General features: G+C 36.6%; 3 protein-coding genes across 3 annotated transcripts; 1 reads left to right on the forward strand and 2 right to left on the reverse strand.

Annotated features, from left to right (window-relative positions):
* Positions 1-112: 112 nt before the first annotated feature.
* Positions 113-5,951, forward strand: LOC110754545 (glycine-rich protein). Its single transcript, XM_021955616.2, has 13 exons — positions 113-678; positions 1,246-1,493; positions 1,931-1,996; positions 2,112-2,190; positions 2,346-2,425; positions 2,520-2,543; positions 2,939-3,063; positions 3,655-3,868; positions 3,953-4,006; positions 4,356-4,402; positions 4,719-4,803; positions 5,111-5,174; positions 5,595-5,951. The coding sequence occupies exons 1-13, from the start codon at positions 291-293 to the stop codon at positions 5,696-5,698; spliced, it is 1,578 nt and encodes a 525-aa protein (XP_021811308.1). The 5' UTR covers positions 113-290; the 3' UTR covers positions 5,699-5,951.
* Positions 5,952-7,853: 1,902 nt separating this feature from the next.
* LOC110754550 (protein ABA DEFICIENT 4, chloroplastic) lies at positions 7,854-11,728 on the reverse strand. The gene is made up of 6 exons (XM_021955618.2): positions 11,401-11,728; positions 10,465-10,693; positions 8,934-9,034; positions 8,398-8,526; positions 8,213-8,301; positions 7,854-8,128 (listed from the first exon to the last, which is right to left on the reverse strand). Exons 1-6 carry the CDS (start codon positions 11,443-11,445, stop codon positions 7,975-7,977), a joined length of 747 nt encoding a protein of 248 aa, XP_021811310.1. The 5' UTR covers positions 11,446-11,728; the 3' UTR covers positions 7,854-7,974.
* Positions 11,729-12,650: 922 nt separating this feature from the next.
* On the reverse strand, positions 12,651-18,422 carry LOC110754539 (uncharacterized). The gene is made up of 6 exons (XM_021955604.2): positions 18,169-18,422; positions 16,671-16,829; positions 15,061-16,577; positions 14,864-14,981; positions 14,062-14,760; positions 12,651-13,841 (listed from the first exon to the last, which is right to left on the reverse strand). The coding sequence occupies exons 1-6, from the start codon at positions 18,208-18,210 to the stop codon at positions 12,879-12,881; spliced, it is 3,498 nt and encodes a 1,165-aa protein (XP_021811296.1). The 5' UTR covers positions 18,211-18,422; the 3' UTR covers positions 12,651-12,878.
* Positions 18,423-20,957: the final 2,535 nt, after the last annotated feature.

Below are 20,957 nucleotides of genomic sequence, written 5' to 3' on the forward strand. Positions count from 1 at the left end.
TCTTTTATTACTGCTAAAAAAGAAATAAAAAAGATTTTCCTTTTAATTTTGTATGCTGAAAATCACAAAATAATTTCAAAATGAACCTTTAAAAAAGCTAATAACAAAATTAAAGTTAGCTTCGAGCCCGCTCACCGGGTGAACTCGTAACCGAGTCACCTTCCACAACAACTCAGTCTCCCACATACAATTTCCAGCTCCAAACACACACAGACCCACAAACAGAACTTAACAAAAACCAAAAATCGAACCAAAACCCACAAAGATTTTTCCCCAAAGGGGCTCTTTCGATGGATTTTTCAAAGCAGCACGAAGATATCTTCGGCCAGGACTATGATGACGACGACCATAATACCCAAGATGCGGCCCATTCATCCTCACCATCCTCCTCCTCATCATCGTCGTCTTCATCATCTTCATCGTCGTCGGCTTCTTCTTCATCCAACGGCAGCGATGGAGGCGAGTCCAGCAGTGGCAATAGCCCAAGCGCCAGCAGTGCTGGGGGTGGTGGTGGTGAAGAAGAGGAAGAGAATGGTGACGAGGCTGATAATTCAAACGCCGCCAACAGCAATGAGTTTAACAATAGGGGTTATTTTGGGGATGGAGATAAGGATCTGTTCGGGTCTGATAATGAAGATTTCTGTAAAACCCCTGCTACTAGTCCTTTCCTTATTCCTGGTAATTACTTTTGTTGTTGTTGGTGTTTTGTATGGATTTGGTATAGTTTTCTGGTATTTTAGTTGCTTATTTTGTTGTGTAGATGGTCATTCTAGCATAGTAAAAACATGGTTACTTAGCATTTTGGTTGCTTATTGAGTTATATACGAATATTTATGGTTTTGTAGCATGCCCAAGTAATTTTCTTTGATGCATATTTTGCGTTTTGGTGATTTGGTTGGTTATTAGGTTGTGTTGATGGGTTTTCTGGCTTGCCCAAGTGGTCTTCTTTGATGGGTATTGGGCATTTTTGTGTGCCACCCACTTTTCTTCTGGCCTCTATTTATTTCAATCATTTCTTTTCGTAGTGTTGTGATTTTGGGACTGCAATTTTTATTTCTTTGGAGTGCCTCTTTGTTCTGACTTGCTTACGTTGGGAGGGATTAATATTAGATACTTTCAGGCTGAATTTGTTTCAATACAAGATATAAGCTGTTAATGTTAAGGTTTCAGTCTAAATGCTTAGTTTGCTACTCTTGCGGAATTTTTGGTACTAAATCCCCGTACTCATCAAACTATTCTTGGCAGTATTGCCTGTCATACGCAATACTAATAATCAGGGTAGAGGAAATTTTGGGCGTGGTCGTTGGCAATCAGGGCATCCAAATGACAGAGGTGCAGGCATCCTTCCCCGACCCGGACCTTATCCACAGAGGCATAATTACGGTTATGGTTCAAAGTTCTCAAATGGTCATCGTGATGAACGATTTGTTTCGGATCTAAGACTTACAAAGAGTGAAGAAACACTATCGAGAAAGATGATTGCATTTCAGGAAGTAAGTCTACTGATTATTAATCTCTGTGCTACCTTTTCTTTCTCCTTTATAAGTCAAGAACTTTTAAGGTTGATTTATCAATGGTGCATGGAAAGCATAAACATATCTAACTCTTATGTTTTAACTAAGACAGTTTCTTATTAAAACGTTTTAACTAAAAGAGATTAGCGGGACAGTCTGAATTTCAGACTCATTAGCCTTTCTCAAAATTATAAAATAATTTCCTTCAAGTGTTGCCTTGGCTTTTGGTTCAACTGATGCAAGTAGTATTAATTGGATATTTCCGCGCCAGTTCGGTAAATTTGGTTGTTGTAGCCATTACTTGTTGATAAGGCATTTAATCCACATGTTGAAAAGTTGTCCTTGTCAATTGGCTGGTGCATGGCATATAAATTAGTTGTTTTTTCCTCCGCTAATTTGAGAATTTTATCCAATAGCCCTGTGAACTTGCTTGCTATAGTCGGGTAGAAGGTGGAGATGTCACCTTTGATGATACCAGCTTGGTAAGCATTCTGTAGCTTGCTTTCTGAATGGGCCATTCTTTTGTTAGGTTTGTCTCATATATGGTAGTCCATGTCAGTCTTTAACTCATTTATATTGTTCTTTTGTCCACATTAGAGGCTTTTCAAACGTCTTATTACTGAAGACATTGGAGCCGATCTCAATGATGGTTATGATACTTTTATTGGAAAGAAAGGTATGCTTTGTGTCTAAACTATTGTGACGATTTTATAAAGAGTTATGTCTTGGAGTTAGTTTATTTTTGTTTCTTTGGGGTTATGCATATGAGGGCTGATTTTTGCAGGCAAATTTGTGTTTTTCCTTTTTCTTGTTTTCCCCCATCTAAACCAGATTTGGGCTCTCAAGGTTTTGGTGACCTTCTTGCCTGCATAAGAGACAAGAATATTCCGCTTCAAAATATTCATTTTGTGGTACGAAACATATGCACTTTAAATTTGTTATTGTATAATTCTCTGATTCGGTTGTTAACTAATAAATTTGTTCCTCCTTTTTTCTCTTTGACAGACTTATCGTAACAATCTTAACAAGGTATCTCCTCGTCACTTCGCATAATTTTGTTCTCAAGATCATTTTCTTTATTAGGTTCACTGGATATTGTTGATGAACCATAGATTAGTTATAATTTGGAGTGTAGATGTGTTGTAATCTTGGATAAGATGGTACAAATTCCAGCAGTGCAATGCACAAACCAATATACGAACAGACCTCTCATGGCTGTTTTAAGGGGATACTCAAGTTACTGAAAGAATATCTTTATGTACTTACGATTATATAAGATCCACCAGAAGCAACATACTAGAGACACAATGCTGTATAATACCTCAACTCATTGTTTATTAGTCTAATATTTCACCCATTGTCTTTGTAGGTCTAGTAAACAATTTTTTGTGTGTGTGTTTCAAGTGCTTCTCTCTTTTGTGTAGATATTGGCCACTGCTTACATTCGGCACGAGCCTTGGGAAATGGGAGTGCATAAAAGGAATGGGGTTGTCTATCTTGATGTGCATAAACTACCTGAAAGGCCACAAAGTGAATTGGATCGTCGAAGGTACTGGAATTTCATTTCTTCTTTTAGAAATTTCACATGGTCTTTCTAGGATGTTATGGGTTAATTGAAATTTATTCCCTGGTTTAGGCAATGAAGTTATTCCCTGGTCTAATCAATGAATTCTATTGCCTAAGAACTACATTTATAAAAGACTATCAATGGTTGCAAACATTAGTACTCAAAATGTAAGGATGAATTAACTGTTTCGAGTTTTTTATTATGAAAAAAGGGGATTTTGATAAGGAGTGTCAAAGCTTGTTGCTTTTCATTCTTGCTGGAAAACTATAATATAGTACTGAGATGTACATAAGAGTTTGTGCACAAGTGATCTCATAAGGTATATGATTTACTTTACTGAATTTAGGTATAAATGCTTCCTTTCAGCTAGGATTAAACAGGAAGGTACTGAGGGAGATGATGAATATTTTATTTTTATTGATGAATACCTCAGAAGTGACTTGTAACTGACATTTTGTTCTACTTCTTCTAACTGGTTCAAAATTCCTAAACATGTGTAGGCATGCTTCTTTCCATTATTGCTTATTCTCAATTTCAGGTGTGCTTTATGCAAATGTTATCTTTTCAACTTAGGTGTTACTGGGGTTATTGTTTTGAGAGTCTTGCCACTGAAGATCCAGGGAGAGGTGACGGAGGGATACATCATGTTGATGCCAATGTTGAATTCTGTTCTGTGATCAAAACAAAATTAGGGGCCCATCGTATTCTAATGGGTGCTGAAATGGATTGTTGTGATTCAACTGATGATGGGAGGAGGTTTTATGTGGAGCTAAAGACAAGTCGTGAGGTTGACTTGCTTCCCCCTCCCATGCAATTCTTTTTGTTCTCCGAGTCTTATTCTTACCTATAAATTCTCCTTTTACTTTTGCAGTTGGATTATCATACAGAGGAAAGATTTGAGAGAGAGAAGCTCCTCAAGTTTTGGGTACATTTAACTAACTATGAGAAATTAATATTTATGTTTCTCTCCCATTAGTGCATTCTTTACTGTACGTACTGTTTTCCTACATAGAAATACATGAGTCTTGATGAGCTTGTATTAGAGATTGACATGAAAAGTTGCACAATTTGTTTGTGCTCGGGCTTTGTCTAATTTTCTCAGGGAATTGGGTTTTGTCATCGTCTCTGGTCCTTTCCCTATTTATATTTTAAAAATTCTGTTATTCGTAAAAGAGTTAACTCATCTATTATATTTGCTGCAGTCTCAGTCATTCTTAGCAGGTGTAAATTCTGTTAATTGTAAAAGAGTTAACTTTCTATTATATTTGCTGCAGATACAATCATTCTTAGCGGGTGTTCCCTATATTGTCATTGGATTTAGGTAACCCCAATTGCTACTTCAGCCTTTACTTTCTTGCTGCTTAGACAAATACTTGTACAATTGCTACTTAAGATGGTTTAGATAGCAATATATATTAAAGGCTGCAAAAGAATGGTAGTTCGTATAATTGACATAAATACAAGCTTTGAATTCGTAGAAAACTGAGCAGTAATCACATCTGCATTGTATATTCCAGGTGCAGTTTCTTGCACTGGGAGAGTTTCTGTGGAAATTCTTTTATTTTCTGCTCTACAAATTTAGATCTGTTTAAATATCTCTTTTTTTTGTTTTGTTTTGTTTTGCTTTTCTCATGCAGGGATGATGCCGGTCGACTTGTTCGCACAGAGAGACTAAGAACCAAAGATATAACACAAAGAGTGAAAATGAAGAACTACTGGCAGGTGAGTTTTGTTTTCTGCGATGTACATGATCGCCAAGTATGCACCCAGGCACCTTCCTACCTGTCAAACTTTAAAAAACATTTGATTTAAGTAATCTGACTCACATTGTTAGTCTAATTAGTCAGGAGATATGCACTATAGTAGTAACTATGTGAACCTGAGCAAAAGCTGTCTCAAGTTGTACATGACGAACACCGCTGTGGTCATCTTAGGATTTGAAGATTATTGCTTGCGGCTGTGGTCAATAAATGCTCTCTTTTCACATGTAATGAAACTAGTTGGCATTTCTAATGAACCTGGTTGGCAGGGAGGAGTTTGCTTGGCATTTGCTGATGAGGTATTATGCTGGCTGTACGGGACAGTTAAAGAGAGTGAGTTTTTAATATTTGCTATCCTTTTTCCTTTCAGCTCCATTTGTTGCCCAATCAACAGGAAAAAAAAGTATAAAGATAGCATCATCTTATATTGGAACCTTTTTTGTCTTCTAAGAAAGATTGGAGAAGGAGATTCGAGAGAGGATGAAGAAAACACATGTTTTTTAAAATAAAGACTGAAAGCAATTTTAACTAGTTAAATCTGTTCTTCCTCTTCTGTATCTCTTATCTCTCTCCTCTTCCTCCCTTCTAATTAAAAAACAAAACACTAATTTTTGAGAATTTTCTTTCAACTTTTACCGTAGCTGAAGTAGTTGTGAGTTTAGATTTATGCTTAATGTAGCAATGCTTCCTCTGCAATCAGATGGAGCATTTGTTAAAATAATGAATGTGCTAATTTTGCATGTTTTGCCTCAGATGAAGATTACATATTGCAGTTTGCTCCTCCTTTCAACCGTTTGGAGCTTTTACAGGCCCAATCTTGCCCTGAGGAAATCACTAACCATGTTCAGCAATTGTAGACATCCAGTGACGCCTGCTATCTGACGAATAGAGAGAGAAGTAGGGATGGGTTTATATTATTCATTACGCATATTCGCCATCGTTCTTGCTTCAAATTAATTGTAGCTTTGAGGCTAAGAACTTACTGTTATCTTATGATCAGCTACCCCACAATGGCTGTGTCAAAATTGAATTTTTTTCTTTTTCATAGTAGTCAGATCATTGTAATGTGGCTGAAGTCGTCAGTTGAGAAATTATGTTTAATTTCTGTTTCTTGTTCCTCTTCCCCCCCCCCCCCGCTTTTTTTTTTTTAGTGTAATGGCATCTGAATATGTCACCAATAGTTACAGATTTTTCATGACATTAAATAAAAGATGACACAAAAGAAAATAAAATAGGATAAATTCATTCGATTAGAAAATATGTTCGTGTAGTTTAAACCTAAAATCGGATTTACCAACAAAATAAATTTTTTCTTTTTGTGTAGTGTAAACTACGAACTTCCCCTAAATTGGATTTACAATTAAAAGGTAGAGTTAAGCATAAAGTTACCATATTTGGAAGCAAAATTCATTTTTTTGGGTTTTTGTTGTGAATTGCAAACTACTGAGTCTTGGTCGTAGTAATATAATTACTTTGTGACGGGTGCATTTTAACTTTGTCGCTTATGTTCTAATCAGAAAGAAAGAAAAATGATTTGTTGCGTATGTAATATACTTTCTCACCATCTCCACAACTACCGCTGAAGCAGAAGCTACCAATACCACGGTTGAAGATATGGTGACCTCCGCTGCCGCCACCAAAGAGACGGCCAAGGTCTTTCACTGGTGCAGCCACCAGAACCATGTTCTCAGGGCTTAGTTTTGCATTATTTTTTGTTGTATTTTTATCAAAGTTTTTATTTGTGTATAAAGACACATTTGTCTACAAAATGTAAGGTTCTTTACATCCGTCTACAAAATGTACTTATTTATGCTTATTAAAATAAATTTATTGGTATTGTTGAGTTTTGTTTCAATCATATTATTTTATTTAGTTTATTGTATCATTTTAACCCGATTTGCAAATACTGAAAAATTCTAAACATCCAGTCAAAACCCTGTCAATTTTTTTTTATTTTTAAAATTTTCTTTCTAGATATAGTATTAGGTTTAGCTGTATTTACTTTCAATTTTCAACTCTTGGTTCCACACTGCCTCAATTATTTTAATTAAGTTTACTTGATCATATGTTAATGAGTCTAACCTAGTGGAAAATGGCATTGACTTGCAGACCAGTTATTTGAAGTTCGAACCTCCTTTCAGTTTGGACTATCGCTTGTATTAAAAAATGAAAAAAATTTACATGATCATAAAGGATAACAAGTGCAATTATCATGTTCACAATCTCCAAGAAGTGCCTCTTCATTTTGCATACAATATTTCTTAGGAGTTTTGTGCACGAGACTCCACTAGACAGGAGTGGTATTTTTGTTATTATATATTATTTTTTGAAAGATTCAATCGATAAGGAAAACTTGTTTATCCCAACAAAATCATTAATGGCTAGCTATAAAAACAGCAGTATGTTGCGGCTCTCCACCTGAAAAAGCGAAGCTACACAGAAATGCATGCCAATCCAAGTTTGCTAATTTTGTTGTTGATTTATGGACTACTACTACTGTCACAGTCGAGTTACATGGTTAAGGCCACTGATGGTTTCTCCGGCCTTTCCACGAATGAATTAAAACTAGTGTCAAGATTCCGCGGGAGATCCCCACCCCCGGCACCAAAACCTCATGTTCCACTTCATTTCTTACCACGACCGAAGCAGTTTCCATCGCTGCCTACCCCGCCGCCACCACCACAGGAGCGGTCCCCAGCAAAGCCACCACAGCCATGTTCTTAGGCTAATTAGGTAGTAATATTGTTAGTATCCATCTTTCGCTGTTGATAATGACGGTCTTTTCATTAATCTATGCTTTTTCCGTTTGCATACATCCATATATTTCAACAAGTACTTGATGTTTCATATTGTTTTTACCTGAATTTGATCTTGTATTCTTTTAATTAATAAATTCAATAAAATAACATATTTCATTTCATGACATATTTCATAATTAATAATATATCCACCCGCATAACAAAGATAAATGACTTGTGACTGTATCTGATGAAGAAACTTTGAGATCAGTGCTTGCAAAGAGAAAATGTCTGTAAATTGCTGACAACATAAGAACCTTCATTCAAATTCAAAGTTTTCTTATTCAACTTCCCAATTAATCCTGATTGTTCTTGTTCAGGAAGAATTTTAATTGTCAATGCATATTACCTGTGCTGGAACTCCCAGCACTTTTTGTCAGTGCTTTGGTAACGACATGAGTAACAATTCCAATGGGGCAGAAAAAGAGGCAAAGAGAAACTGAATGCCGGGTCTCAATTTCGTTTTCCTGTCCATCGCGAAAAACCTGCCTGGATGAATGAACAATGAGTGTTAGAACTGAGAAAGTCACGGACGCACGAGAGCAAGAGAGGGAGAGAGGGAGAGGGAGCTACCTTGCAGCAAAGAGATCAACAGCCAACAAGTGAATCCAAGCAGAAGCTAATGTCATCTCGTTGGAAAACATCCTTACCATACCAGGCAGCTGCACATGGTACATAAGCAGAAAATAAAATTTTTTATAAGAAATTTTCAAAACCCATCAGAAAAGATTACCGAAAGTATACATGCTAATACACACCTCAGGAAGCCAGTATTTACTTGCGAAAATCAACTGAAGTGTTTCAGGAGTCCAAGAGAGGTATAGTAGATAAGCATAGAGAATGCCAAGGACAATATACGGTATACTACTTTCCATAGAAATTTTCGTCTGCATTTTACATGAGTTGAAATAATTGGGTGCATCAGTCTGAGTTCAGAAAATCATCAAGAATAAACAAATGGATTTTCAAATAAGAGTTACAAGGAGAATGAGGAAAATGTAATTTTGTGAGATATATTGTAAAAGTCATAAAGACTCCATTTGAGACGAATTATGCCATCCATACATTGACAACCTGAATTAACTAATACGGAAACCAAGAACCAGAAAACAAGGAATTTAGGGAAGGGAGTGTAGCAATTTGGAAAAAATAAAGCATATGCATATAGCCAAATGCACTCATATAACAGCTTTCAATCGTATACACCAATCTAAAACAATTAATCTACACAGGATGAACTAAAATTGCTACATTGAACGAGAATCAGAGGACTGAAATAAATACAGAAACATACTAGTTCAGCTTTAGGTGCCAGAACCATGAGGGTGTAAAATGGGAGAACAGCAGTTGTTCCCAAAGTAAAAGCAGTGCTAGCAATTTGAGAAGTTGCCAACCCTGAAAAAAAGAACATGAACTGTATTTTATCAGTAAGATTTGAAACTAAGTCTCCCTCTGGCCCTCCCATCTCTACTCTCACTCACACTAACATGAGGAACTTAACATCAAATGTATGGATCACAGAAACATTTAATGGCTAAAAATTATTTCAGGTTAGACAAAATAAGAAGATTTTTAACTTCAAAAGCGATCAACCTTATATGCATCATATGACGAGGCTACTAGGGATCTATTTCACGGGATTCAAAGGTAGGGGGAAAATGTTGATGCCGGATGTACCAAAATATCAACACCACAACACTAGAAAAAAGGTATTGGAAGGGCCTTGCAGAACTTGATATTGCAGCATCATTTGCAAGGTGGAACAAGAAGAACAAGTCATAAGGACATTTACAAAAACAGTTATCTAGCTTGGGGTGCTAATGTTTGTGTGACTTTGATACTATCAGTTTGGCAAGCATGGCATTCACAGTAATTAACTACAGTAATCAAATAATCATGCAACAGCTCAATTCTCAACCCAAACCTGGTGATCTCTAATTTCATGAACTCCTTCAGCCTAAAATGCAGTAACTGTATCCAAAACGTGAGACCTCAGGACTATAAAGCTTGCAACAATGGGCAGTAAAGCATTTAAACATTGTAAAAGTTCAGTTAAGGACTAAAAAGTGACATGTAGACACCATAGGATCCCCTTTTTTACGCCCCCACGTCCCTAATAGTTGGTGGCAGTTACATGAAGGAAAAACAAAGGACTGAAAACGACTGCTTCCAGAACAATAAAGCAGAAATTAGAGAAGGAACTTCAAACATTTAGAAGAACTCAGCCAACCATTACACAGGATGAAATACTGGATTACTATAATGGATGCTATTGTTAGGATATGCATTTGTAAGATTTTATTTGTCTTTTTTATTACAATGGCTTTAGAACAATGAAGGTAATGTGTTAAGCTAAAACAACCTTTACTTATGTTTGCACCTCTGAAAGGATAACACCTCAAGAGTCGGGTAGAAATTGGTTCTGAAAACTATGTCAAAACTTTCATTCATGTGTGCAAAATCCATAAAGCCTTCAACAGGGCTATCACATTATACTATAGTTCATAGTCAAAATTAACAATATTGGTGGCAATACAGAGATACTAGATTCGTTTGAGTCTTTATTTCATGCTAAGAACTACACAACTAGATGTTACAAGAACATTGTTTAATAGGCAAACTGTTTTGTAACATTGCTGCAATTGTCAGTCGATTTGGTCTTTTATGCATAGGATACTTATGTGCTTTGGTCTTCATACAGACTTTTGCCCTCGCATACCTCTGCGAAGGCCTGTTACTACCAATGTATAATTAACTCAGCCATGCAACATTACAAATGATAATAATAAATTACTAAAAGGAATTAAAGTGGGAGAAGGGATCACATGATGCATATACTCCTGAGCTTTTTCGAAGTGGAATGGATCTCTCAAGTTCTGGTCTCACAGTAACTCTTGAACCTCCCACAAAACTCCAGTGCTTGTGTAAGTGAGCTCCCACTGTCACAAGCTGTTGACCAACAAGTTCTGTGCTATTACTTCCGAGTGAAAAAGTGAACCTTTGTTTCCTTCCATCACTACTCCAAGGCCTGACAATCTTCTTGCCGCAGTCAATCTATCAGAAACGGAACTTAAATAGTAAGAGAAGCCCACCACTGACAAAATTATGCTCAGTGGCTAAACATGAGATTATTTATGAAAATAGTCACAAGTTATCCAGTACTTCAAACTCATTACACAGTTAAACAGTAAAATTAATTGATCAATAATGCTTCAATAATACAGATAGAAGAATGACAGCAAAAGCACAATAAAAAATTACATGAGCAACCCATCAAATTGCAGCAGAAGGTTCATACAGCATATTAGTTTCATGACCCCTCTGAGCTCTAAACTATCAAAAGTGATATTCAATGAACCAATTATCACTAACTTTTTCAACTCAAATTAGTTGTTTTTATTTCTAAATAAGTTTCCAGGTTGAAAAATTAAAGAGCCAACAAAGAGAGTAACAATGCCGGTTGACCCAATCTGTAAATTATTGGAACCACGCTGGGAAAACATACCACCCCTTTGACATGGAAAGAAATTTTAGCACAAATAGATCAAAATGCTAACTCTGATATTGTATCTTGGATTGGATGGACTACACATAACGAATTTCAAACTATGCCAGATACCCATTTCAAGTGGATCAGAAATTCATCCAAACCTACCATCAAACTACAATTTTTAAAGAAAAAGATCACTGAAAGAAAAAAAGAAGTAAAAACCCAATTAATTGGAGGTAAGAGAAAATGAAGCTTGAAGGAAAAACCATACCTTGGGTGAGAGTGGAGATTGGCAAAGGCAAGAAGAGAAGGCCATGTTTGTTGCGAGACCAGAAAACCCAGGAAGACAGCAATAATGGCTGCTTCATTCGCTTATTAAATCCTGCACTCAAATCAGGAAAAGAAGAAAAAGAAAATAGAAAGGGATAAAAAATAAGAAGAAAGAAGTGAGGTTCAATAATAGAATAAAGTCGGGTTGGTTTCCACTGAGAGAAACACAGTGCAGACACGAAGCTCGGAGAGAGAGAGAGAGAAAGAGAGAAGCTAAAAAAGGAAAGGAGGGTAGGAGAGCACTTCACTCTGTCTGTCTGTAGTGAGATTGTGTCATATCAAAACATATTTATTTCAAATCGTTATAAACAACTTCTACTTTGGTTTGTTTCCTACAGTGTTGCTAAACACACCCAACAATTCATCACTACACTCGAGCTCAACTTTGTTTTTTTCTCTCTCAATTTTCCCCTCAAAGGAGTTTGTAATTCAAGTGTTTAAGGAGCAGTGACCTTTTTATCTGAGGTCTTGTAATTTGTAGTTCAAATGATTAAGAGAAGTGACCCCTCAATCTGAGGTTCTGCATTCGTATCACATTTATGAATATCGCTTGTATACAGAAGAAAAAAAACTTATCAACTTCCCCATTTCATTAATTTTGTATGCTTATTTCTTTAAAAATATTTAAAAATACCTCACAAACACAAAGTGAAAAGGAACAATGAAAACAGCCATGCCCATGCTAAGGGGGGATAGATGGCTAAACCTGGCAACTTCTTTAGACTGAAACTCTGTTGAAATGCAAAGCACATCAACACCAAGAACAATGTGGAATTAATCGACTAAGGGTATCTTGGCAACCCCTTTCAATGGTGAAAATGAAAGTGGATTTGTTAAAAATAAAATTCAGTATTGAATTTTTCTTTCACCACATTTTAAAAGCATTTGGTAAGAAAAACTCAACACTGAACCTGAACGCACTCGAATTTTTTCAAAAAATATGTTACTAAAACATCTTTTGATTAACCAAGATTGGTAAATTCACTATTTGACAATGGATCTCAACGCTTAAATTTGCAGCTCTATTATTTCAACCTTCAATGCATAAATTTCGAGTGTTTTCCATTTATATAATAGTTTTGCCATGGCCATTGCTCTTTATGCAATAATAATTCAATCCCTGTTGAAAGGAGGACAGCGGGAAAAGTTCTCTAACCTGGGAAAAACCTTAGAATCCGTCTTCTGTGAGTAGAAAGGGGGCAAAAATTATACCTTCCTTGCAGAAAGAACATGAACAAATTTTGGTATATGTTTGGAATCAACCTGGCATTGACAGTTCCATGGTTACTAAATAAGTTAAAAACATAAGATGATTCTTTGTTTTCTCCGAGGAAAAATCCTACCAAGGTAAACCATATTACAAACTGGTGAACTACAATGCTAGTGATATTAGAGAACAGAACATTCATGGTTGCCTTCTTAGGTTTCCTCAGTCACTTTTCGAGGCCTTCCCCTACCTCGCTTTTGTTGCTGTGGTTGGTTCTTTAAGGTCAATCTGGTCCTTGCTAAAGTAATTTTTGCTGTCAACTTACGGGGCCTCCCTTGTTTTCGTTTTTCTGGTTGTTCCTTCTGCTTCTGGCATTTAGCAGGCAGTGATGCATTGCTGGTTGAAGCTGTAGCCAGTTTTGCTTTAGGAGGCCTCCCTCTTCCTCGCTTCTGTGGCTGCTGGTCAGCTGATGGGGGCAAAACCTCCATAGTTGGGTCTACATTTTCCTTTGGTCTAGGAGGCTTCTTATGCTTTTGATGTTTCAGGTGCTGCAATTCATCATGTTGCATCTTTTCTTGGGGTTCCTCACATTGGTTCTGTGAGGGTGATGATTTTGTCATGGACACACTAGGATCAGATTGTGAAACACCTTGGCTGTGTGAATGTAATTTCATATGACGCTGCAGCTCTTTTATTGTTTGGGACAATTCATCATGTCGATGTCGGTTCTTCAGCTGAGATGAATCATCCACTCTCGGCTGTTGCATTTGAGATCTTCCACTGTTTGAAAGCAATGGATACTGCTCATCCAGAGATTGTGAAGGTGACAGAACTGCCCTAGATCCAGGCAGCTTTTTGTCTCGAGGTCGAAGTTGCCTCTGCTGCTGTGTGGGGCCTGTTTTCGCTGCTGATGTCTTTAGCTCCTGAGGCTTTTCAGCTTCTTGAAGGTTTGATATCAGGGGATCCTGATGCCTTGTGGGTGGTGATTCCATCATCGATGTAGTGATCAACTCTTCAGATTTGGACTGCCTTTGGCGCCGCGGACACAATTGCCTCTGCTGTGCTGGCTCCTGTGTATTTTTCTGTGCTTGAAATGACAGCTTAACTGCAAAATGATCAAGCTTCATACCCATGTCCTGTATTTCTTCTCTGGGCTGCTTCTTGTTCTCAAGTTCCTATGTAATACAAGAAATTGGAGTCACATTAACATCTATTGGTCAACACGCATATACATATATATATATATATCTGTATAAAAAATATATATACAGGAGATGGCTACCAATAGATGTTATATATATGTAAAAAAAAAATCACTTGAATCTGAAACTACAGCAGTCAGTCCCCTTCATTGAGGGATAGCTACCAATTCTAGAGAAAATTCATGGCTGCTACCTCGCATTTACGTGCCTTTGGCACCCCACAACCAGATTCAGATGTCTTTTTATGCCGAGGACGCAGCTGCCTCTTCTGATGCTGTGATGCCTGGAGCAAATCAACAGAACTGTCCATAATGTTTGGCTCAGATTCATGAGCCTTATAGCCTCCCTCAACTGACAGTAATTTGACATCTTGAGGTCTTTGTGGCTTTTGAAGTTCTGGTTGCTGGTTCTTCAGTTTCCGTTCCAGTTCCTGGTCTGGTGAGTGCTTGGGGACATCCTCACAACTTGCAACTTGCAGAGAGACGGATGGCTTCTGCTGACAACAAAGGTTGGGATCGCAGGCAGCACTATGCTTTTCTTTCTCATGCTTTGCTTCAAAGTTTAGACAAGTCTTCTTTCCAACATGCCGGGATATTTCTCTGATATTCTCTGCTTCCATTGTTAACGGTTCCAATGATCTTTCTAAGTTTCCAATCTCCTCTTGTTGTGGCAATTCAACATCAGGAAAAGTGTTAATTGATTTGTTTTGGCACTTGGGCATCTGCGGCTGACTATCATGGGTGGCTAGCTCTCCATGCCTTGAAAATAACTCCTCTAAGTCTGTCCTAGGTTTCTGACTGCTATGGTTTGATCCCTCCCTTATGCTAGACAGATTTTCCAACAACTTCTCCTCAAGCTTACGTGTCCTCATCAACAATTCTACATAATTTTCCTGTTGATCAAAATAAATACAATAACAAACATGCCAGGCTTAAATAAGTTGAATCAATAGGTAGTGGTTGCATTTTGTATTACATACACATTTCAACATTTACCTCAGACAAAAATGATGAACCATGGTGGGGCAGTTTTTGACTTGTAAGAGAAGGGCTTGAATTGATCGCAGTAGCTGCATCTTTATCTTGCTTCTTTGATAATAACTCCTGCATATTGCTGTTTATGAAATGAGACTGGCATGCGCAAAATAGCCAATAACACAACTAATACTGAATACAGAAAGAAAATGGCTGACCGAGAACCAACGATCTTGGATATTAATTCACTTTGCTCTTGTGGCTTATTTCGTTCAGAAATCATTTCAATTTGCTCTCCTGGTTTAGTCATCTTTTCAATTATTTCAACTTGTTCCTCTAGTAACTGAATCTCTCTTTCAATTCTTTCAATTTGTAATTGTTCTCTGGTCACTTCACATTGTTGTTCTTCAGATTGACACCGTTCTTCAATAAGTTCATCCCTTTGTGCTTGAATGTTTTCTTCAGTCACTTTATATTTCTGTTCTGCATTACTCTGCTTTCGAAAATTCACTGCATTTTCTTGCATTTGTTTTTGAATTTGTTGCCAATTTGCTTCATCTGCATGTTCATTTTGTTTCTCTGGAGATCCATCAGCATGTTCGTTTTGTTTCTCTGGAGATCCATTTTGAATGTCAATCACCATATTATGCTGTTCTTCTAGACTCAGTTCTTGACTTTGTTGCCCATGTAATCTCCGTTCAGTAATTTCTACCTGTTCTTCAGTCACTTTATATTTCTCTTTTGCATTATTCTGCTTTTCAACAATCATTACAACTTCTTGCATTTCAGTTTGACTTTGGTGTCCAATCAGTTCATCTTGCTCTTGATTCGGTTCAAGACAATTCTGCCCATGTTGTCTCTGTTCAATCAGTTCAACTTGTTCTTCAGTTGCTTTATATTTCTCTTCTGAATTGTGCTGCTTTTCAACAATCACAGCAACTTCTTGCATTTGTTTTTCAGTTTTTTGCCCTTTCACTTTGTCTTGCTGTTCCTCAGGAGGTCCACTGTGATCATCAATCACCTTACTGTGCTGTTCTTGTAGACCCAGTTCTTGACTTTGTTTCCCCTGTTCTCTCTGTTGTTCGGTTACTTCAACCTGTTCTTCAGTCGCTTTATATTTCTGTTTTACCACAACCATTGCAACTTCTCCTCTCTCTTCATCATGTTGTTCATTTTGTTGCTCAGAGCATCTATTTTGATCAACTATCACCTCTGGTTCTTGACTTTGCTGCCTCCATTCTCTATGTTCAGTTACTTCAAATTGTTCTTTAGTCGCTTTATATTTCTGTTTTGCCACAACCATTGCAACTTCTCCATTCACTTCATCTTGTTGTTCCTTTTGTTGCTCTGAGCATCCATTTTGATCAACTATCACCTCGGGCTCCTGACTTTGCTGCCTCTGTTCTCTATGTTCAGTTACTTCAACTTGTTTTTCTGCCAGTTTTTTATGCTCAATTCCATTTCTTGTTCTTCTTCCCCTACCCAGCCCACTACTCTCTTTTTTCTGCACTCGCTCCCTTCGAGAAACATAACCATTTTCTTCAGCCGGAAGCATATAATAATTATTTGAAGCACTCAGAATTTCTCCGCTCTCACTAAGTTTCTTCAAGTGATGACTCAAGAAACTTTCATGAGCCAATGGCAAACAGTCAAACCGCTCTCTAATAAATTCTGATATTGCTTCTTGAGTCGAACCCCCTTCCTCGTTCAACTCAGCAATTGCCCTCTGTATCATCTGCCCAAATATAACATTCCAAAAGTAAAAAATAGGAAACAATCAGAAAAAGTCTTACTGAAGAAGCATTAGTAAGGCAAAAGAGTGTGGTACCACAGCATAGGTGGGATGATCAGGTGAGCGAAACACAGGGTAGAATACAGAAAGGCATTGTTTGACGCCATTCATGTGATCCGGTGTCAGGGTCTTGGAGGGGTCTGAGCTTGTGAGTTTCTTCATCAGAGCATTAGCAAGCAAATTTATAATTTCTCCCTGTTTATTATGTTGAAACTATTTATAATAAGAGTAGGACCAAAATTTGTAAGCCAAAACTCATGCCAACTCAAAATAAAGGGTTGCAATACAGTCAACCATTAAACATAAGCACATACTGATCACCAACAGATGAGCAACAAAAAATCGGCTATTTGGCATATATGGTTAATTTTTTGTTCCAACCCATCCTATCCATCCTTATTCATATTGGTTAACAATAATTATCCTCCAAAACAGAAAATATAATCATTAGATTTAACATCTCTTAGCTCCTTGTATGACTATCCCTTCCTCTACATCAACTTATGAATGTATCAACAATGAATTACTGTTTGTTCTTATAAGCTTGTAGACCACAAAATACCAATTTAGTGACGAACAATCATATCCAAGATCATTCAATCATTAAAAGGTCTAAATAAAAGATGATAAGAACACAATGGATTACTGGAAAACCCTAAACATAAAAAGAGCATCAAATATGTCACTTAAAAAAAGAGTGCTCCTCTTACTAAAATGGATATGCACACATTTTGCAACCTGCTATCTACGTATTACACAATCTAAGTTTTGTGCCCAAGCATTGAGGATAGCTGAGTGTACTGAACTACAATCTGTCTTGTGTCCTAAATTAGGATGTGAGGACAGAGATAAACACTCGAATCCTTCAATGACCCAGAAGAAAAATCATAATGATAGTAGTATTGATAGTAAACCACATCCTCATTAAAACATTCTAAAACATTTGAAGAACAAAAATAGGCAAATACATTACTAAACTTATATAGAAAACTAGAACAGATTTTCCTATACTCCTTCATACATTTCCAGTTTGAAACTACTTCATGCCCAGAAACCACACACAAATTCGTATCAGATGTTTTTCTATTTTATTTGTGATGGAGATGGTGTCTTCACTAATAGTAATATATACTCACTCAAGTACCACCAGTTGCTAGATAAAATTTAATAACAGGGTAATCGCAAGATGCGAGGGGAAGAAACTCTTGCATATGTAATTCGGGATACTAACCACGCTATCAAACTATTTTCAATTTTCATGTACAGAGGTATTCTTTTATTTTAATTTCAGGGCTTAAGGATACAATGGGATACAACATTGCGTCCGGGTTTGAATTTATAATGTTTCTAATAGTGTATAGAGTTCATCTGTAAAAAAACAAAGTAATGGCTAGATTAATAACTTACCTATTGCATCCAACACCAAATCTTACAGAAATTTAACTATTGTGCTCTAGCAATATCCTAATGAGTTATACGCAGAGAAATTTCATCACATATTCAAATAAAAAAATATAAACAAAAGGAAACAAACATGATATGGGTCTTTCTCTGTTTCCAGTGTTTTCAAAGGCATGCCTTCGCGCGCGTCGGAGCGAGGCGGCAGGAAATCGCCCGAGGCGGTCGGCTGTTTCGCGAGTTGCACGTTTAGCGCGGGGAAGGCGTGAGGAGGCGTTTCAAGGCGTGGCCAGGCGGAGCAAGGCGCGCCAGATCTGGACACTTCTGAACCGGAAGAAATTTTGCGAGTCTGCAAATTGGCTGCGACTCTGCGAGGAAGACGACTCTGTGTTTTTTTTATAGGTTAATTGTAATGAAACGACGTCGTTTCGATTGCAGTGTTTTAAAAAGATTTAAATGAGACGACGTCGTTTCACCTGGAGTGTTTTTTATATATAAAAAAAAAAACGTAAGTTTACTATACAATATATATATACAGTTTTGCTCACATCAGGATAATTGGATTTTAATTAAAATACGGACACTAAAAGTGAAACGTCAGATCAATCTAATGGTTCTGCAGCTTTGATATGTACTAATAGACAAAACTTAAAACCACGCGCAGATCAACTCTTTGGTTTTTTTTTTTCAAGCACAATTGACAGCCACTTTAATGATTATTAAACTAATTTAATATTATATCAAACTTATCATACCTTTCTCTCTCCTTCTTTCTCTCGATTACCTCACATTTTCCCTTCTCTCTCTTCTTCTTCTCTCTGTCTCTCACCCTCTCTTTCTTTTTTTAATTTTCTTTCTCTTTCTTCTCTTTCTTTTCTCTCTCTCTCTCCCTCTCTTCCCTCCGTATGTCTCTCTCTCCCTCTTGATAAATTTTGTCCTTAATGGCAGGTCATATGCAATCATAACCTATAAATTAATTGAAAATTTTAATTGGAGGTTGTGAACCTTTCTGCAATGGGTGTTTCTTTGTTTCTCTCTCCACCAATTAATTGACAAATTTAATTGGTTTATACATTCCTCCTCTCATTTTTGCCTTTCCATTCGTTGTTTTTTTTTTTTTCCGTTCTTTCTCACTTTGAAACTAAAGATAGACACAATTGTTTCATTCTCTCTCCTGTTTCATTTTTTCATTATCACTCTCATACTTCTCTCGTAATTGTTTCATTCTCTTTTCTTTTTTCTTTTTTTCCTTCTTTCGCTTTTTCTCAATTTTTCTTTCTACTCTTTTTTTCCTGTCATTTTTCTCTCTTTGAAACCAATTGTCACTGTTTGTTTGATACCTATGTTTTCTTTATAATTGACATGCTCCAATAAGAAAAAATACTTTAAGCAAATAATACCTTATTATTAAGAAAAAGTTAAAAGAACTCTTGAAATATAAAAGTTCTACAAATTACTTGTCCTTGCAGCATCTCTTTGGTTCAAATTCATCTTTGCAAGAAAAATTATATATAAAAAAACCTAAAAGATTCCCATGTCCTCATGTTTATTCGCATAGTCTAGACTCAAGTGCAAGATGTCCCATATTCATGACTGTAGTATGAAGCCCATGTTTGCACTTCCAGGTAATTTTTAGCCTGTTAAAGGAAAAATGAATATCAGAATGTGTTACTTCAATTTTCCTGTCAATAAATTAACACACATATATACATCAACATTACCTATGGAGAAGGAACTCTCATCTGTATCAGATAAATTTGAATTTGCATCATTGCATCTACATCAAAGGAAAACAATAATTAAGACGATTGATGCAATATTCATATATAAAAATTTTGAATAATAATTACACACTCACCCATTTTTTAGCATTGGACAATTTCTTTTATCATGTGATTGTCCAATTTTTCCGCATCCATGACAGCGCCTACTCTTACTCTTTCCTTTAACCTTTCTCCACAACCTTTGGCTCTAACAGGAAGTGGTTCATTAAACTTGTGTGCTCGAGTAGTACTACATTTTTCAGGAACTCCACTTGTAGCATCAACTATAGGTTTGATCTCCTCAAGCGCATTTTGTAATTTTTTTTGCTACGATGTCACTTGCTTCTTCATTTGTCATAGCTTTATCAATTACATCTGAAGCAAGTTGAAACAATCTAGTTCGTCTCACAAGAAATGATTTTTCAGAAAAATCATTTAATTCCAAACCGTCATCATAAAAAACTCTCTCTAAATTTTCTGTTTTAGTCCATCTCTTCAAGATGTATTGATGTGGCAAATAAGTGAACCGCATAGTATTCAAAAATGCTAAGATGTGTCTACATGTGATTCCTTGACTCTCAATTTTTTTGCAACTACACGAAGCAAAATCCAATTCTTTTTCATGAACAATTTCTCGCACTCTGGAGCCATGGTCATTGTTTCTCCTCTTAACTTTGTACACACAATAATTGGCAGTCTCACTTGTCAACTCAACCATATATAACAAATTGCACCATAATTAATCTTGAAATTCATAGAAAATTTTACGTGTGTAAGTCCCAACCATTTGCTTTTCCATCTCTAATGGCAATTTCAACACAGGTTTCTCATTCTTATCAATATGATCAGCACTTAACTCCTAATGACGTTGTCGTACAAGTGCCCTACTTAACCGTGTTATAAAGTCGGTTAAAGAATTATTTTTGGAAACATATCTCTTGAAGAATGCATGGCAACTTTCTACTCGTTGGCTACTTGTCATTCCGGCTTAAAAAACATGATTCACATATGCAGGAACCCAACTTGAACGAATTTCATCAATTTCAGATAATCTCCATCAATTTCAAGAATTCTTTTTATCTTTCGACTGCAAGTAAGCCATTTTATTTTTCTCTCTAATTCTTCGCAACAGTAATTTGAAGTTCCGTATAATTTTTTTTCA

This window comes from Prunus avium, chromosome 5 (assembly GCF_965620075.1).
Source record: "Prunus avium chromosome 5, drPruAviu1.hap1.1, whole genome shotgun sequence".
Classification (NCBI taxonomy): Eukaryota; Viridiplantae; Streptophyta; class Magnoliopsida; order Rosales; family Rosaceae; genus Prunus; species Prunus avium.

Bases quoted from the DNA above. Each gene is read 5' to 3' on its own strand.
- LOC110754539 (XM_021955604.2), bottom strand. From the start codon at position 18,210: ATGCCTTTGAAAACACTGGAAACAGAGAAAGACCCATATCAT. The intron at 16,830-18,168 runs GTTTGTTTCCTT...CATAATAAACAG, and splicing joins CAGAGAAAGACCCATATCAT to GGAGAAATTATAAATTTGCT. The intron at 14,761-14,863 runs GTAAATGTTGAA...TTTGATCAACAG, and splicing joins GTTCATCATTTTTGTCTGAG to GAAAATTATGTAGAATTGTT.
- LOC110754550 (XM_021955618.2), bottom strand. From the start codon at position 11,445: ATGGCCTTCTCTTCTTGCCTTTGCCAATCTCCACTCTCACCCAAG. The intron at 10,694-11,400 runs GTATGGTTTTTC...CGTTTCTGATAG, and splicing joins AATCTCCACTCTCACCCAAG to ATTGACTGCGGCAAGAAGAT. The intron at 9,035-10,464 runs GTGATCCCTTCT...TCTTTTTTTCAG, and splicing joins CTCAGGAGTATATGCATCAT to GGTTGGCAACTTCTCAAATT.
- LOC110754545 (XM_021955616.2), top strand. From the start codon at position 291: ATGGATTTTTCAAAGCAGCACGAAGATATCTTCGGCCAGGACTATGAT. The intron at 2,426-2,519 runs GTACGAAACATA...TCTCTTTGACAG, and splicing joins TTCAAAATATTCATTTTGTG to ACTTATCGTAACAATCTTAA. The intron at 4,804-5,110 runs GTGAGTTTTGTT...CCTGGTTGGCAG, and splicing joins AAATGAAGAACTACTGGCAG to GGAGGAGTTTGCTTGGCATT.